We start from the raw sequence: 16680 nt of genomic DNA on the forward strand, positions 1-16680 counted from the left end.
ATCGCTTATAAAAAATTTTCTCCGTGCTTTATTTAGCTAAACTCTTATACAATGTAAAATAATTTAAAACAAACTAATTCAAAAATCACTTAAGTTACAATTTAGATTGTACTATTGAGCATATTTTTCTCTTAATTTATGAAAATGACAGAACAAAAAACAATGAACAAATGAAGAGATATATATACATACGCACCAAATATTCATGGGATTGAGGTGTTTTGATTAATCATTTTCGCAGCAATGAAATGATAACTGCTCATTATTTAAGAGGTGTTTGGCAATCCTAAAAAAATTTCTAAGAAGCACTTTTTCATAAAACAAGACAAATTTCTTCACATATTTATTTTATAAACCGTAAATATACTTTTGAAATTATAATTTGGTTTCTATCCAAATACCTATTTAATTAAACTTTCTCATATAATTGATAGTCACTTTTGTATTTGTTGATTTCAACTCACAATCCTGTAAATTATGAACCTACTCCTTACTAACTGGACTAACTCTTCTTGATCAAATTTTGCTGTTTTGTTAAGAAGGTAAAGGTGACAATAAAGCTTGCCGTGGTTTGAAATATTAAAGAGAACCGGATGTGTAGGTTTAGTGGTAGTTTCACTGACATTCTTCCCGCCACTGTTGAACTAGGAATTATAAACCGTCGCTGTTTGTGCTCATCAAAGAGATTGAAGAGCATCGTCGTTTTTATTAATTGTGTTTTTCTGATCAAATATTAATTATGTTGAGGTCATCAATTTAATTTTTTGAAAATATCGTTGACGATATTAGAATGTCTGTTCATAAAGAATCGAAAGTTGCTGTCTGTTCAGAAAGAGAAACCTTAATGGCGTAGATTATTCAACGAGACTCTCACATAATTTGGGGTTTAATTTTTATACCATTCATCAGCCCCACCACTTTTTGTCCATGAGGTGGTGATTGATGGGAAATGGGATTTCAGTTTTATTGAAAAAAGAATTAATTTAACAGGGGAAAAAGGGATACATAGCTCAGGTCCTAAACACGTCCCATCAAGCTTTACCGTAGGGCCGAACCCCTTGTTCCTGTGCGACGAATCGAACGAAACGAGCGACTCCCTTCTCAGGGTCTTCCCGTAATGCTCACTCCATCTCACTGAAACTCTGATTTGGATGATCGTACCACTCATACCAGACTGAGTCAGCTCACCTGCACCTATTAACTGCTATCGGCGACCTTGGTTTCTTTAATTTCGGACCCTTGTCTGGGTGAGACAACTCTTTCTGAAAATTCTGTTCGTTGAATCGCCTTTGTTCACCTTCGTTTTTTTTTTTTTTGGCCGGTTTGAGTTTACACGGTTGTTTTCCTGGGGATTGTTTATGAGAGATTGACACGGATGATCTGGAATTCTGGATCAAAGCCGCAAAGCCTTATTTTTATAATTTTTTTTCATAGTCTTGTGAAATGAAAGATTTTTGTGTCGCTGAAAGTTTATGCTTTTTAGCTGGCCGTAATATGAAGCTGTAGCAAGGGGTTTTTTGAGTGAATTCCGTTGCAGTCTCCGCGTAAAGTTGCACTAGAGGGGAGAAGGGGAAATTTTGACGGATTGAATCTCCGAATCATTGCTTGCAACAAACACCACGTGTTGCAAAACTTTATTTCTCTTCTTCTCCCCATCTTTACCTTGTGTGTGGTCTATGTAGCAGATGCTTGTCCTTGTTCGATTTTCTGCGATTACATCTCAACTGAATTTTGATTCCTGGCCATTGCCAATTGTGACGCAATCAAATTACAATTGAATGATAACTTGTGTGCCCCATTTAAATTCAGACACAGTAAACTAAAAGTGATGTTGAAGCCTGCTTTTTAATGGATTGAAGTATTTATCGCGTTTTTGCCTATGGCTCTTTTTAGGTAGTGACAATGTCGACCCCTGCCAGGAAGAGGCTGATGAGAGATTTTAAGAGGCTGCAGCAAGATCCACCTGCAGGAATCAGTGGTGCCCCTCAGGACAACAATATAATGCTCTGGAATGCTGTCATTTTTGGGTGAGTTGTGACGAAATTGGACCAAGATCCATCATTGTTTTTACTTCTTTTATATCACCTCGCTTTATTTCCTTTTTAAGTGTATATCAACAAGTAATTTCTTCTTGATTGTCTGCTTTGGCTTGCAGCCCCGATGATACTCCATGGGATGGAGGTGAGTTAATCATTGCGTCACATCACTTAGCTGAAAATAGTTGTGAGGATCAACAATTGGGCTTGTAATTTGGGAACTTTGTGGTTTACTTTAATTTATTGATTCTTTTGTGTTTGACTAGCGTGATCAGCATCTTAGTTGGAGTTGCAATCCTGTTGCTCTCAGCGTCGTCCCTCTCATATTTTCGAAAAGATTTTGAGAACCTTGATTGGTCTCTGCAGTAATATCATGAAGCTAGGAGATTTTCTTTATAGAACACATATATGGGTTCTGCAATTCAGTTTTATTAAATTTGTGGATATCTTTTCAAATTTTTCTCACGGTTTTAACTTGTTTACTGTGTTGTATAGTTGATACTCTACTTAGAGGTGCCTGTCAGTGTTATGGACACTGGATGTCGTATTTGCTATCAGTTGATATCAGCATAACTAATTATACTCACACAACTACAAATTGAGTTATTTAGGAACGTTTAAGTTGACCCTTCAATTTACGGAGGATTATCCAAACAAACCGCCAACTGTACGATTTGTCTCTCGAATGTTTCATCCAAATAGTAAGTTTCATCTTGAGAATTTTACCTAATCCATAAATTCCCCTTGAAACTACTAATGCCTTTTAAAAAAAAAAAAAATTGACCTTTTCAGTTTATGCGGATGGGAGTATATGTTTGGATATATTACAAAATCAGTGGAGTCCCATATATGATGTAGCTGCTATCCTCACATCTATCCAGGTACCATCTAGTGATTCATAACTACTTGTATGAAGTATCTGTAATTCTTTTCTTTTTTTGGGGGTCTTTTGTGAAAAAGGTGGGAACATCTTTTGGATGCCTTTGAAAGTCTAGGTTAGATAACAGGAAGTCGGCGTTTTGTTTTCAGCTAATCACTGCTGGTTAAAGATGCACAGTTGATTTTATTTATTTTAGGGGGTTGCCAGGTAAAGAGTCTAGAAACACTCCTCCATATTTTCTCTGAAATTCCCCTATTCTCTACTGATAGCAATACCAAATTGCTTTTCCATGTATTTATCTCGCCTCAACTCAATATAGACTATTAAGAAGAACCTCAAGCCATCCCTCTGTTGATTTGTCGCAGACTTTCAGTTAATGTCTTTATGGAAATTCCTTTTGTCTACAAGCTGTACTGTTTCTCTTGATAAGAAATGATTATTTTCTTTTCTTTTTACATTTGCGTTTTACCAGTTGGAATTAAATTGTTTTAGTGAATCGGAAGATTTTAGTTGTAGAGCATCTTGAATTCATTCGCTTATGGTAACGGCACATATAGGGAAGATTTTGGGTGAGCTAAATCTTCCTAGAATCATGGAAATAAAGAGGAGAAATAATAACCTCGTGTCCTATCTGATTTGGATGAAATACACAGGACCAGTAAGCATTAAATAAACAACCATAAAACCCTAAAAACTGTGAGAGCAGCAGCGCAGCCCCTTTAGGCAATTGGCAGCGCTCTCCAACACTCTCCCTCAAGCCAGCAAATAGATGCCAATCATTCTGGGGTTGGAACTCAGCGCCTCAAATCTCTCCTTGGTGAGCACTTTGGTTAAAATATCTCCCACTTGTGCTTTTGTGTATATGTAGGAGAGTTCGATGACTCCTACTTCAATTTGATGCTTTATAAAGCTATGATCAATTTCCACATGCTTAGTCCGACTGTGCAATATCGGATTGTGTTGCAGCCTTGTCGCCACACCAAGCCTTGATTGGCTTATCAACCTCAATCTCAAGGTCCTTTTACAATCTCCTTATCCACACCATCTCACATATTCCATGTGATAAATATCTGTATTCAGCTTCAGCTGAACTTCTAGGAACGACCTCAGGCTCTACTACCATGAAGATTTTAGCTGCAGAATAACTTGAGTCCATTCGCATGTGGTAACGGTACATTAAGGGAAGAGTTTGGTCAGCTAAATCTTCCTAGAATCATGGAAATTAACAGGAAAAATAATAACCCTACATCCTATCTGATTTGGCCAAAATACACAGCCCTAGTAAGAATTAAATAAATTACCATAAAACCCTAAAAATTGTGAGAGCGTTGCAGCCCATTAGGCAATTGGTGGCACTCTCCAAGAGAAATTTACCTAATGGTTGGTATAAAGTACACATCGGAAGTCTGTCTAGCTCCTGTTTATAATCCTTTTCATTTTATGTGCTAACTATGTGAGAATGGTGTCTATGATCAAGACATATTTATTGCACAAGCCACTACCAATTTAATACTGGTTTCGGTCTTTAATATAAGAGGTAGTTCAATTTTTAATTTGGTTTTAAATATGAGATCTCAATCTATTTTGTCTATCATATTTATCTATTTTTTTCCTAATATTTTTTTTTGTAGTAGTTGCATATATTAAATATTTTATCAATTGATAGTTTTAGCTAATATACATGATTAACAAGGGCATTCTAGGAAATTCAACTCATATTTGTTGCAAATAACTAATGTAATATTTTTTTTTAATCTATTCAAATTAGTGAAACAGTTCTTATATTAAGGATTGGAGGTAGTTTACCCTAATTATGCATCCAACAGGCGCAATGTAGAAACCTCAGATCAATAGGTAATGGGTATGTCTGATGATTGCCTGAAGTGATTTTATATGGTTGAATTAACATGACCAAGTACTGCGAGTCTTGCTATGGATGTCCAGAAGACAGTTCAATAATTCTATGATTTTTTTTTCTTACTTTTGGGTGATTTAAGAAATTAACAGTTAATATTAGAAATTCTTGTTGTGAACTGTATATCGAACAATATTATGAAAATCAGAACAGTGATTGAACTAGTTGAAACTCTGGTTCGAGGTTCATGGGTCATGAGAACAATATGGGCTGGTTGGCAAGTTTTTTTTGGTTCAAATTTGGTTTGTAATTTGCTATGAGGATAATTTTCTAATTGTAAAGTACTTGAAAATTCGGACACTTGTACATGTTTTAAATGAAGTTTTCTGTTGAACAAGTGTGTTTTAAATTGTAATTGTTTGTGCTGTGCCCCTAGAAGTCGTCAGCACCTGCCATTTTTTATTATTATTTTCTGAAAGGTGATAATCATTTTTGGCAGTCACTGCTTTGTGATCCCAACCCAAATTCTCCTGCAAACTCAGAAGCAGCTCGAATGTTTAGCGAGAACAAGCGTGAGTACAATCGAAGAGTGAGAGAAATTGTGGAGCAGAGCTGGACAGCTGACTAAGCCCCCCATCCATGTAAACTTGTGGGCATTCTGCCTGTCTGAAGCTATTGATGAATTGTGTTAAGTTATGATGCCACCATTATGAATCATTGTGAAAACTTATCAACTTATTTCCTTTATTCATCACTGTTCTGAATGTTAGGATCATTTCATCTTTAATCGATTATAGCTTATGCATTGTTCAAGTCTGTTTATGTAAAATAGATGTTCTGTGTATCAATCTGCATTGAATTGTTATCAACATGGTTTAATACCAAGTTTCAGTTTGCTGAATTGGTTATGATGACAAAGGGTTTGAAGTATTTGCTTAGGTAGATTTCTTAGCTTGTAGTTTCAAAATGTGTTTATATTTTAGGCCTGAACTGAATTTTTGGGCCTGAAATGTTGACACACTTGTTATTTACTTGTCTATGATGATATATAGCAGAGTTCTCTCAGTACCCCTTGATACAAAAGCGTGGACTCCACGGGCCATGAAAGTAGCATCGGTGAAAAGTGACTTGTTTCTTGCCACAAGTTTCCAACATAACAAACCAACTGTGATTAGCCATTCCTGGCTCAATTTGGAATTGAGGTTGGTCTTCTTTTAAAGAAAAAAAGAAGAAGAAGGAACTGAGGTTGGTCTCCATCCGGTCAAGGATGGAAGTAGCAAGGAAATCGGTAAGGGTGCTGAGGACCAAAATGTTTCTTTAGGTTTAAGGCTTATTGTTAGTCTGCTTCATGTTTCTTTCCATTATCATTTCTCTTGTTATTTTTGGCCGAGGGATACAGCTCGACTACTCAAATACGCCCGCTAAACTAAACAGGGTTTGCAAGTTAAATCTCAAAATGAGTTATAAATACTAAACAGGGATGAAAAGAGTGAACTCAATGAAAGACAAGAATTGGTGAAAGGAGGGTTTCTTCTCTCTCTCTCTCTCTCTTTGGGGGAGGGGGTGTTCCCCTTAAAAGATGCTGTGAGTAAAAAGTAAAGATAAGCAAAACAACACTTTCGAGATTGGATACGGCTTTAAATTGTGAGCATGTGTATTATAGACAACAAACACAGACGATGTCCAACGACCAAACACGATTAAAAACAGTCTTCTGACGCCAGACCACAAGAAACAATCTTCACCAAATCACCAGGCCTATACAACACGAGAACAAACGGGGTTCGAAAACGGAATAATTAAAAGGTTCAACCGCGAGCTTCTTAAACCCTCTCTTCAGTTAGAGAAGCATCCTACAAGAGAGAAGGAAATAAGATTAGCTTCATGTATATGTTTCTACAGTGGTATCCAGAAAAGCTAAATTATTGCATAGTAAGCTTCTGACCATGTTTTCTTTGTCTCCCATGATTGTCACTTCAGGAGGTGAAGGGCTAACAGTAGCTGAGTTGAAAAAAATATACAAACATAAAAACATTAGACTAGCAGGGCTAAAAATGTCTCATAAACTGTCATAAAAGAGCTATTGATGCACGCGTACTCTGCTCAACTTCACTTTTCTTTCCTTTCTCCATGACCTTGCCTTTTTCTTTGCCAGCTTCTTGCTTGCTTGGCTTCTCCGATTTTTTCAATGACCTGCGACTGCCGGTTTCTAAAGCTGATCTTGAATTTGAAGAATTCTTGCTGGCATCTACTCTCGCCCTGGATCCGCCATTATTCTTCTGTCCAGTCACTTTCTTGACTGACTCTTTCGCAGGAGAAGAAATTTGAGTAGAATCAATGTTTAAACACTTTGGTTTGAGTTTCCCAGTACCCACGGTAGAAGAAGAGCTGCGCACATCTTCATCAGAGGATCGGGTCCCCTCTTCTGGCACCTGCGAAATAGTTTCAGATATCTGCGACTGTTGTGTCTTATCTTCAGTATCAGTAATATTATAGCTTTCGAACAATTCTTTCACAGGTTCTCCAAGATCAGCAAGATTATGTCGGCGCACATATGACTTTAACTCATCTCGCATCTTCTTGAAAGGCTGTAATAGATGTAAAAATAGTAACAAAGGAAAAGATAGGTTAACTGATATACAAACAAACCAGAACAGAATACCGAAACCATTTGTAAAGCCTAAATACAACACACATCAAATTCAACTGACATAGGATGCTTGAAAGATTTAGAAGAAGCGTGAAATGAAGCAAACACAAAATAATATATGCTTTCGTGTTTGTGTATCACTGCATTTCGATGTATGACATTACCTCGCATCCTGCCTCCAACGCTAGTTTGAAGAAGCCAAGTGAAATTGAGTGCTTCGCAGAAGATTCTGAGACCTTGATCTGGGATAACCAATATGAAGATTTAGACAGCATGTTGAACTTCGTTCGACTTGAAGATCTGGAAATGTCAGAAATGGGTGTTTCGCTTCTGCCTTGACCATTAGCAGGCCTCCTTGTTCTGGTCTCCGAGATCGGTGTAATAGTGCTAGACAGCTTTGGTCCTGGAGTGGGAGCAGCTTTGGCAGGAATAGAGAACCTCCTTGGGGGTTTAGCAGCCGCAGACTTATCCTTGCCAGAGAGATCAAGAACTCCCACGCTTTTACTTACACTTGAAGCAGCAGGTCTTACCCTAGAAAAAAGGAACGAGATGCATCAAAGGATGATAAGCAAGGGATGTGAATCTCCAGAAGACTGCAGCCACACAACATAACATATCTTAAATTCTTAATTAATATTCTCCAATGATGTCAAATTCTGTGCAATGAAGATTTGATGATTGATGGGGTTAAACCAATTTGCTCTACCGCAACTCCCAAATATCGGAGTCCAGCTAAATCATCTTCGTCCTATATTAATCACTAAATTATTTATTTCCATCCAATCCCCAATATGTAATTGCATAGCTCTTCTATCCCGGCAGTTTTTTTCCTGGCAAAGGAAAACACTTATACCCAGTGATACTTATCTGAAATGAAGTTGGGAACAGAGCCCAGGGGTGGGGTTCCAATCAATAATAATCCTTTGAAAATAACATCATGTTACTGCTGTTAGGGAATTCGGAAACAGTTATGATTTCGGCATCAACTGGAATCATCCTGAAAACGAACATATCTTCCAAACCCACGGAAGAGAAAGCCAGGAAAGGAGGAAGTTGCAGGGGCCAAAAAACCTCTTTGAAGAAGAAGAACTGGACAAATCGGAAGCATCAGGCTTCTGCTCCTTAGCTTTAGACACCGAACGCAGCGCATACTTTTGAAGCCTGGGTCTCCCAGAGTTCCCTGAATCACGACCCAATTAGAGTTAGAATTAGGAACATACCATGCATAGAAACGCAAAAATAATGAGGACACTGGCAAGAACTATACCAGAAACACCAGCGGATTGCTGTTGCGGGACGGGTTCGTCCATTGACCTCACTCGCAGTGCAACACAGAAATTTAGGAATGAGGAGGCTCAAATCCGAAGATTTCCTTGTACGATGAATGAATTCAAAATTATGATCCGCGGGTTTATAAAGGAGTTTTCTTTCGGGCAAGGGTCCTCATGAGCGGGAAAACAATGCTGACGTGGACACTCTCTCCACAACGCTGACAAATTTCACGGCAAGACTTTTCCCAGACGCTCAGTCCCATGTGAGCTCGCGGACGTGGACACATTCTGATTTCTCTATTCCATTTTGAACCGCGCCCTGTTACGTCAAGATCGAGGATCAAGGGCTATATTTCGCGCAAGCCCATCCATAACGTGTTGCCGTTAAAATCGAAAAAGAAGACAAAAGATAACTGATAGTGACAGATAAGCATCCAAAAAGAAGGAATAAACGGTCCAATGGGCTAATGATGCTTAGTTGGAAGTTGGTACTTAAGAGGGACCCACGTAGGCTCCTTGTTTTTCGAATTTCAATTTCAAATTTTAAGAAGTTGGAGCCCTGCTTAACGGTTGCGAATTGCAGATCGCAGACATGGGTGTGGATTGTGGGCTGCATTGGGCCACACTTAGGCCCACATGGTACATGAATCCAGTCCAGGTCTAGATGCGAATCCCACTAGGAATTGGGTAAAGTTCTATCTCTTCATGCATTGAAAAAGGTTCTTAATTCATGTTTTTTAATAATTATATTCAGTAAATCTAAAATTTACAACTCAGAATTTTAGAAAAATTTATTAGACTCAAATGTTCCACCACCAATCTGGCATCGTAATATTAATGAGAGTGATTACAGTACCCAACCGGTCCTCGTGACAGTTACAGATAGACATGGTTGAGGTGGTTCACTCTTACACCGTCCCTGCCTCAGGTTTATCTCCAGCGTGGCTGCCGATTCCATCACTTCGTTATAATCCACGTGCTCTTGATCTTCACATCATGTGACTCTGCCGCACATATCAACGGTTCAGATCTGACACGAAGTATCCCTGCGCGTGAGACGCATTTTGAGATGTGAGGGTGCAAGAGTCATTTCGCTTTGCTTCGGAATAAAGAAGCTGGAACCCTTGGTTCCGAAGCAACTATTGCACTGCGACTTCCGACACTTACCTTTTTTAATCCTAACCACTTTTTGAAGTGTAGCCTGGTGTAGCATCTGCTCTCTTCCTGACCGTTCGATCAATCACTCAATCTTTGATTTCCATCAAGTCATGGATCTAGCGGATAAAAAGGGAAGTGTGGCCTCGTTTTTCAGTGAGCTCTGAATACACGGAAGTACATTTCCAACAAATTATCCAGGCTTTTCTGGCCCAAGCGTTGTTTTTCACTCTCCATCCTCGGAGTTCATAGAGGAGCAACAAACCGAGCAAGCACAAAATTGATGGAGCTTTAGATCGCCTTCTTCCATTTTCAGCTCTGCTTTTCTTTTATTTTCTTGGTTTTCAAGCTCTCTCTGTTTCATGGTATGCTACTTTCACTGTCATTCTCTCTATTGTCTATTTCAGTGTGTATAGATTTCTCTGCTTATTCTGCTAATAAACAGCAAGTACATAGTGCTCATTTTCTAATCTCATGGTTTTATTCTGGTTTCCAGGAACGTTAGATTTGAGGTGAAGAGGTTCAGCATTTACCGGGTAAACGTTAGATCTAGCTCCTGACGAGCATGTGTACTCTTATTTCGGACATTGAGTGACGAAGTAGTGTTAACTATCTCCAAGTTCTTATATGCGGCAGATCTTGTGGCTTTTAGGAAATTGCTACTTTGGTTTGAGGACATGCTTTAATTTACTTCGTTTTTGGTCCTACCAGTCCTTTGGAAGTCCTGAACTCTGTTGTAGCTGCTTGTATTATCCTGATGTTAACGTTCTTTTAAACGTTGTACAGTCATTTCGGAGTTATTAATTCTTTCACTGAAATGACCTCTGAGTCTCTGGTGTTAATGAAGTACGCGATGGTGCTTGTGTCTTCTTGAATAATTCAGAGCTATTTGTTTAGGTTCCCAGTAAAACTTTTTGCGCAAAAATCACAGTACGATTTTCAGGATGGTAAACTTGATTTGCCGACATCGTTTTCGTACGATATTGCTGTCGGTGATAACATATTTTCTTCGTGAAATATCTCACAGCTATCTGGTGAAGGATCATCATGCCAATAACTGATGCATACGGATTTAAATGATATGTCATTTGGTTTTATAATGTTTCATTACAGAAAACCTGCAACGATTAGTACATTATGTCTACTTTATGTTCCTGTCAAATTGATTGGTTATTTTTTTCCCTTGACGCAGCTTCATCTTTCAACGCCTTTAGTAGTACATTGCCTTGCATTTTTAACCGCTGAGAAACTACTAACGGACGTATGTAACCTTTGTTGATTGTTAGTAAAATTACGTTGTTTTCGCTTTTCTATCACATATTCTTTCAGCATCACTAATTACACCGTAAGAAATGCTGTCGGCAAAAAGCTGTTCCATTTCACCAAAGGGAATTTTTCTTTCTGGTCAATACCAAAGGGGAAAGTTACTGTACCACTATTTTCAAAAAATTGATTTCACGACATTTCATCAAGGCATATACTTTGTTCATTAGAGGCAACCATATTCGTAAATGAATGTTTTCATTTTTTGTTATCTTGTTTGTTCAGGAAGTACTTTGCACGGTTGCAGGATCAAGTTTAATATTCTTTTTCATGTTATTTAATTTCCTAGTTAACTATCTAGACTTATGAAAAAATAGTTATGCTGATCTTTGCAGAACTTGGGTTCACTGTTCTTCTGTCGCAGGTCCTGATCTCAGAATGGGCAAGTCACCAGGAAAATGGATCAAAACTGTACTATTTGGAAAAAAGTCATCCAAATCAAATATTTCCAAAGGGAGAGAGGTAACGCTGATTGTTCAGCTCAGCAACTTTCTTTGAAATGAGTTAACATGATTAGATGGCTGTACTACTTAGAAATGTGATATCAAAAGTAATGGCCAAATCTCATTATTACTATGAGAATGAAGTCACAAAAGGAGTAACTTTTCTTCAGTTCTCACTTCTTGCATGTCCTGAAACATGTCTTTCCTGAAAAATCTCATTATTGCTTTGATGCTGTTGCTATTGGATGAGATTCTGCGTGTTAATCAGTGCTGGCCTAGTTAAGCATATAAGCAGTATTCACAAACTATCAAATATAGTCATATGAACTTTAGCTAGGTCTGAGAGCTGTTGGCTGCTGTTATGCTTTTGAAACTCTAAAGCATAAATGTTTATTTTTTGTGGGGGAATAGATCTATTTTGGTATGGGTTTTCCTTCTTTAATGAGATTCTGACTTTATATTAAAATAATTTCATGCAGAAACTTGTTAACCGGAAAGAAACATTGGTTGCTTCCAAGGCATCAGAAACTGGTGTGGCTTTAGAACCGCCCCACAATGTTGTTGCCAGGAAGGAGGAAGAATTGGAATTGGAGAATAAAGAAGCAGAAAATCTTCCTCCTCTGAATCAGGAAACGGATTTGGTGTCACATGTTGATGAAGATGTGCCCCCTGATCCGGAGAAAATTAGGCAGGAGGAAGCTGCAACAAAGGCACAGGCTGCTTTTAGGGGTTATTTGGTAAGGCTCTGACTGCTTCACTTAATTTATTGATTCAAACCAATTGTCTTTCTGCTAAAAAGGAAAAGAACTAACTATGTCATATTTCTGTGATTTATTGTGGGTCTATTTATCATGAAATCCTACATGTAAGTGGTCCCAAGGAAAAAAAAATCAAAAAGTTTGAGTTGATCTAGTGCTTTCATATCATATTTTTTTATGTTCAACGTGGTATTTAACAAGTATATAGGCTTAAATAGCATGGAGTATTCTTGCAGATACTCAGCAGCTGCACCCTCAATCCTGGTTTCTGGGGGATCTGATATTATTCAAGTTCATTTTTGATGTGATAAGATGTCGAAAAAGGAATTGTCAAATTTGGCAACTGCCTTCATCTTATTCTCAATTGATTTTCTGGTGGAGATCTGCTTTGCCTGGCTTCCCTGATATGATGCCTTGTTCGGGGAAAACCATATACCATGCACTTATTTTGATGTTTCAGGCTTGTCTCCGAAAATTCATAAACAATAATATTTTTCTGCTTTCAATATGGATAATTTTGAATATATTGAACTTGTTCTTGTGTTGTTCAAATTGTGTGAGTTGTAACATTTGATTGCCTCGTGTAATGGAAGCTTCTGTTGTGAAGGCTCGCAGGGCATTCAAGGCCTTAAAAGGGATAATAAGATTGCAAGCACTTATTCGTGGGCACTTGGTTCGAAGACAAGCTGTTGCTACATTATGTTCTATGTATGGGATAGTCAAATTTCAGGCACTTGTTCGTGGAGGGAGGGTTAGACAGTCTCATGCTGGTTTTGAAATCCATGAGAAGTACAATATTTTGAAGCTTCAGGTAATGTTTCGTGAGAACTGAGTTCTTTGTTTATTATCTAAGATATGTATGTTTTACATAACAATTTAGGTATTGTGTACTAGCATCAAATTCCTTGTTGTTGACGTTAATGATATTTCCTTCTGAATGCATTCGATTTCAGTATGGAAAGCATGCCAATCCAGTTGATGTAGCCACAAAATTTGCAAAGTTATTGACAAATACTTACACTCGCAAGGTAATTAGGGCTGTGTCTTGCAATTTATAAGATTCATATCTGTAGCTACTCAGTCTGAATTCTGAATATATTTCACTTAAGAACGAACAGTACTACAATGACCAGCACTCTGTGAGTATTACATGAGGAACAATTAGTTCAGCCTGAATTGATCAGACTGAGACAAAGTTTGAAAATTGTTACATTTTTATTTTACTAAGTAGATGAATGCTTTGTTAGTTGATATTGAAGACACGGCATGCATATTTTCAATTCTTTTTGCTTAAGGCGGTATGTTTTAAATGACACTAATATGGGTTTATGTGCAATATTTGACATTTTTGACACTTCAATTCATCTTGGTTTAATTTGGAAATGTTTGAGGTTTCACATATACCGCTGCATCAATGATCTGAAGCCCAGTTTTATTTATTTCAAATTTGTCTTTTGATCTATCTTGGTGAAAATGTTCATGTAAAACCATTTTTCTGGTTTTAGCTTCTTGCATCATCTACTACGATAATGGCCTTGCGCCTGCAATATGTTCCTGGTGATCCAAATTCAGTGTTAAGTTGGTTGGAGCGCTGGTCTGCATCTCACTTTTGGATACCGATTCCCCAACCCAAGAAAATTCCAGAATCCAGGTCTCAGAGAAAGCAAGGTAATACTTCAACTGGAGAAGTTCAAATGAGCAAGTCAAGACGTACTACTCGGAAGCTTCCAACTGCAAGTTCTGACTCAGTCTCAGTACAAGCAAATCCTGAATTTGAGAAACCAAAAAGGAATCCGAGGAAAATATCAAACCAAGCTACAGATCCAGTGCAAGAAAATCCACAAAGTGAGCTCGAAAAGGTTAAGCGGAGCCTGAGAAAGGTCCATAACCCTGTTGTTGAGAATGCTGTTCCACCAGAAGTTGAGTCTGAGACCCCAAAACAGCACCTGGAGAAGGCAAATATTACCTCAGGACATGTTGCTTCAGAGCCCGAGGCTGTTAGCACTAATGAAATATCTAACAAAGAATCAGCATTGGCTGAGCCTGTGCCCAATGTGCCTGATGTGGAAATTATTCCTAGACCTTCGGTTAGCAAGGAGGTGTCAGAAATGTCAGGCAGCTATCACTTGGAATTGGATCCAAAGCCCTTTGTAGAGAATACAACTAAAGATAAAAATCCTTCTGGTGATGGAGTTTCAAATGAGCCAAAAGATCTACCAGAGAGTGGATGTAAAGATGAGAATTCTCCCCTAACTAATGGGGATCTGAGTCATGAGGAAGATCCAACAGGCAATGAAAACCAGAGACCGTCCCGGCGGGCCTCAGTTCAAGGGAAACAGGAACGTGCAGAGAATGGTATCCAGAGTAGTCCAACATTACCAAGCTATATGGCAGCAACCGAGTCAGCCAAGGCCAAGTTGAGGGCACAAGGATCGCCAAGGTTTGGACAAGATGGTGGCGAGAGAAACAACTCTGCTCGGCGACATTCTTTGCCATCCTCAACTAACAGCAAAATTAGTTCGCATTCACCAAGGACCCAGAGACCGGTTCAACTGGGCAGCAAAGGGGGGCACAAAACTGCCTCATCTAGAGATGGAAATGGTATGATATATTTCTTCCTCTATGTAGTGGTTTAAACTGACACCTTGGCCAACAAGATAACTGTCTCGTGATAATTTCATTAAGAATCAGCACCGCCTCTGCTTCAAAATATATAAATATTTATTAAGTAAAGTTTTAGAGATGAATTGTCGGTTTAGGATCATCTTATACTTTTCATATGCACAAATGCCATTCTTAATTCCTTAGCAGGCCAAACATGCTTAAGAAAGTTTCTACAGCATCCGTAGGTGTGGGTGTGGGTATTAGTTACGTACGCAAATGCAGTTCTGCTCCTTTTATTTTACTGAGACAACTTGGTAGAAGTAAATCGGTTTCCAAAAGGAGTCAGTTATATGCGGGTGTGTGACATTTTTTTTTTCCAATTAATTTGATAATTTTAAACAAGCCTGTTCATCTTGCAGGAAGAGTAATTCAAGCTGAGTGGAGGAGGTGATTTGAGAACTGAGTTTCATGAGTTTAACTTCAGGAGGCTGAGACTCATGCAGAGTTGGATTTATCTGTAATAACTTTGTTGGACTACTTAGGACTATCGTGGGAAGGATGTGTTTGACCGGGTTCTTTCCTCTTTTGCTGCATTTTGGGCGTCGAGGGTGATTTGTACATTATAGGTTTTATGTTTTGCATGCTGCAACTATACCTAACTTTGAATTCTTGCGTTTTGCATGATTTCTTCGCTGTCCATATTGTAATTTTCTTCCCAAGTTTGTATGGTGATTAACTTGTACCTTTGTTTATGCTACTAAAGACATTGTTTGTGCATGAGAATAAGCTTGCTAATCTTATTTATAGCTTGGATGTTTTTCCCCTTTTATAGGGCAGCTAGTAACATGGATATTTTAAAGATCCCTTCAAAATTACGGCGAGCCCTTCCTCTGTGGGGTTTTGCGCATCTTGGTGTGTTTAGACATTATGGAGTCTATTAATGGATGATGAGATCGGCAAACTTGATTGTAAATGTTTGGCCCTGAATATTAGATGGCACCAAATTACTATTGATGTTTCGGTTAAATGAGGATGTGTCGGCCTGGTTAATGTGGCTTGGGATCGGAAGGTGAACTGATTGATGAGGATTCCCCACTAATGGTACAAATTTCGGCATAAAGAGTGCTTCAATAAATATTTACGTATTATTATTTACTGACAATAAAAAAAATTTCTTATCGCACCCTGCAAGATTCAAAGCCACATTCTTGTGAGTACAAGTGTTATTTTTCAGCAACTGAAACATTTTTTTTAAATGCTAATAAGAAAGTTTAATCACTTGTCATTGACTTTGGACTCTGTATGAAAAAGAACTTTATTTCGAGAAATAAAGTTTATTTATGATCTTTATACCTCAAAATGAATTAGTTTATAACTGTTGGTGAAGGCATATCCTTGGCACATCTAAAGAAAGGTCTAGGCTTCATATGCAGAAATTAAATAGATGGGGTCTGGATTCTTGTTCCGTATTTTTCTTAATTTAATTGTCACATGTAACAAAAATAATAAATGCATATTTTTGCAAGAGAGAGAGAGAAAATTAAAATTAAGATAGCAAATACGAGTTTCTGAACAAATCAACAAGTCGATTTGGATGACAACTCCCTTAAAAATTAAAATAAGAAGCCTATTTTGAAATCATTTAAAATTTTAAAAAAAATCCTAAATAAATCTCATGTTTACACATTCTTGTTATTTTGCCTTC

At 37.9% G+C, this 16680-nt stretch overlaps 3 protein-coding genes and 1 long non-coding RNA gene across 4 annotated transcripts; 2 read left to right on the plus strand and 2 right to left on the minus strand.

Annotated features, from left to right (window-relative positions):
• The first annotated feature begins 1042 nt into the window (after positions 1 to 1042).
• On the plus strand, positions 1043 to 5689 carry LOC114713265 (ubiquitin-conjugating enzyme E2 2). Its single transcript, XM_028897882.1, has 6 exons — positions 1043 to 1247; positions 1894 to 2027; positions 2156 to 2181; positions 2648 to 2737; positions 2829 to 2917; positions 5271 to 5689. Exons 2-6 carry the CDS (start codon positions 1903 to 1905, stop codon positions 5397 to 5399), a joined length of 459 nt encoding a protein of 152 aa, XP_028753715.1. The 5' UTR covers positions 1043 to 1247; positions 1894 to 1902; the 3' UTR covers positions 5400 to 5689.
• Positions 5690 to 6283: 594 nt separating this feature from the next.
• Positions 6284 to 8812, minus strand: LOC114713245 (uncharacterized). Its single transcript, XM_028897844.1, has 6 exons — positions 8689 to 8812; positions 8493 to 8601; positions 7586 to 7952; positions 6870 to 7359; positions 6717 to 6772; positions 6284 to 6624 (listed from the first exon to the last, which is right to left on the minus strand). Exons 1-6 carry the CDS (start codon positions 8729 to 8731, stop codon positions 6595 to 6597), a joined length of 1095 nt encoding a protein of 364 aa, XP_028753677.1. The 5' UTR covers positions 8732 to 8812; the 3' UTR covers positions 6284 to 6594.
• A 1282-nt stretch (positions 8813 to 10094) lies between these two features.
• Positions 10095 to 15781, plus strand: LOC114713233 (protein IQ-DOMAIN 31). Its single transcript, XM_028897826.1, has 8 exons — positions 10095 to 10212; positions 10344 to 10383; positions 11535 to 11632; positions 12093 to 12350; positions 12979 to 13182; positions 13325 to 13399; positions 13877 to 14972; positions 15395 to 15781. Exons 3-8 carry the CDS (start codon positions 11549 to 11551, stop codon positions 15424 to 15426), a joined length of 1749 nt encoding a protein of 582 aa, XP_028753659.1. The 5' UTR covers positions 10095 to 10212; positions 10344 to 10383; positions 11535 to 11548; the 3' UTR covers positions 15427 to 15781.
• On the minus strand, positions 10184 to 11526 carry LOC114713234 (uncharacterized). The gene is made up of 2 exons (XR_003737317.1): positions 10348 to 11526; positions 10184 to 10217 (listed from the first exon to the last, which is right to left on the minus strand). It is a non-coding gene; the product is annotated as an uncharacterized LOC114713234 (long non-coding RNA).
• Positions 15782 to 16680: the final 899 nt, after the last annotated feature.

Source organism: Neltuma alba, unplaced genomic scaffold (assembly GCF_004799145.2).
Source record: "Neltuma alba isolate B1F8T4 unplaced genomic scaffold, ASM479914v2 tig00011420_pilon, whole genome shotgun sequence".
NCBI lineage: Eukaryota > Viridiplantae > Streptophyta > Magnoliopsida > Fabales > Fabaceae > Neltuma > Neltuma alba.

What these genes read in the sequence shown, in the direction of transcription:
- LOC114713265 (XM_028897882.1), top strand. Translation starts at nt 1,903, where the DNA reads ATGTCGACCCCTGCCAGGAAGAGGCTGATGAGAGATTTTAAGAGGCTG. An exon ending in TGATACTCCATGGGATGGAG is followed by an intron (nt 2,182 to 2,647) that starts GTGAGTTAATCA and finishes TGAGTTATTTAG; the next exon opens with GAACGTTTAAGTTGACCCTT. An exon ending in CTATCCTCACATCTATCCAG is followed by an intron (nt 2,918 to 5,270) that starts GTACCATCTAGT and finishes CATTTTTGGCAG; the next exon opens with TCACTGCTTTGTGATCCCAA.
- LOC114713245 (XM_028897844.1), bottom strand. Translation starts at nt 8,731, where the DNA reads ATGGACGAACCCGTCCCGCAACAGCAATCCGCTGGTGTTTCTG. An exon ending in GCAATCCGCTGGTGTTTCTG is followed by an intron (nt 8,602 to 8,688) that starts GTATAGTTCTTG and finishes GTCGTGATTCAG; the next exon opens with GGAACTCTGGGAGACCCAGG. An exon ending in AGTTCTTCTTCTTCAAAGAG is followed by an intron (nt 7,953 to 8,492) that starts GTTTTTTGGCCC and finishes CCTTTTTTCTAG; the next exon opens with GGTAAGACCTGCTGCTTCAA.
- LOC114713233 (XM_028897826.1), top strand. Translation starts at nt 11,549, where the DNA reads ATGGGCAAGTCACCAGGAAAATGGATCAAAACTGTACTATTTGGAAAA. An exon ending in ATATTTCCAAAGGGAGAGAG is followed by an intron (nt 11,633 to 12,092) that starts GTAACGCTGATT and finishes AATTTCATGCAG; the next exon opens with AAACTTGTTAACCGGAAAGA. An exon ending in CTGCTTTTAGGGGTTATTTG is followed by an intron (nt 12,351 to 12,978) that starts GTAAGGCTCTGA and finishes TCTGTTGTGAAG; the next exon opens with GCTCGCAGGGCATTCAAGGC.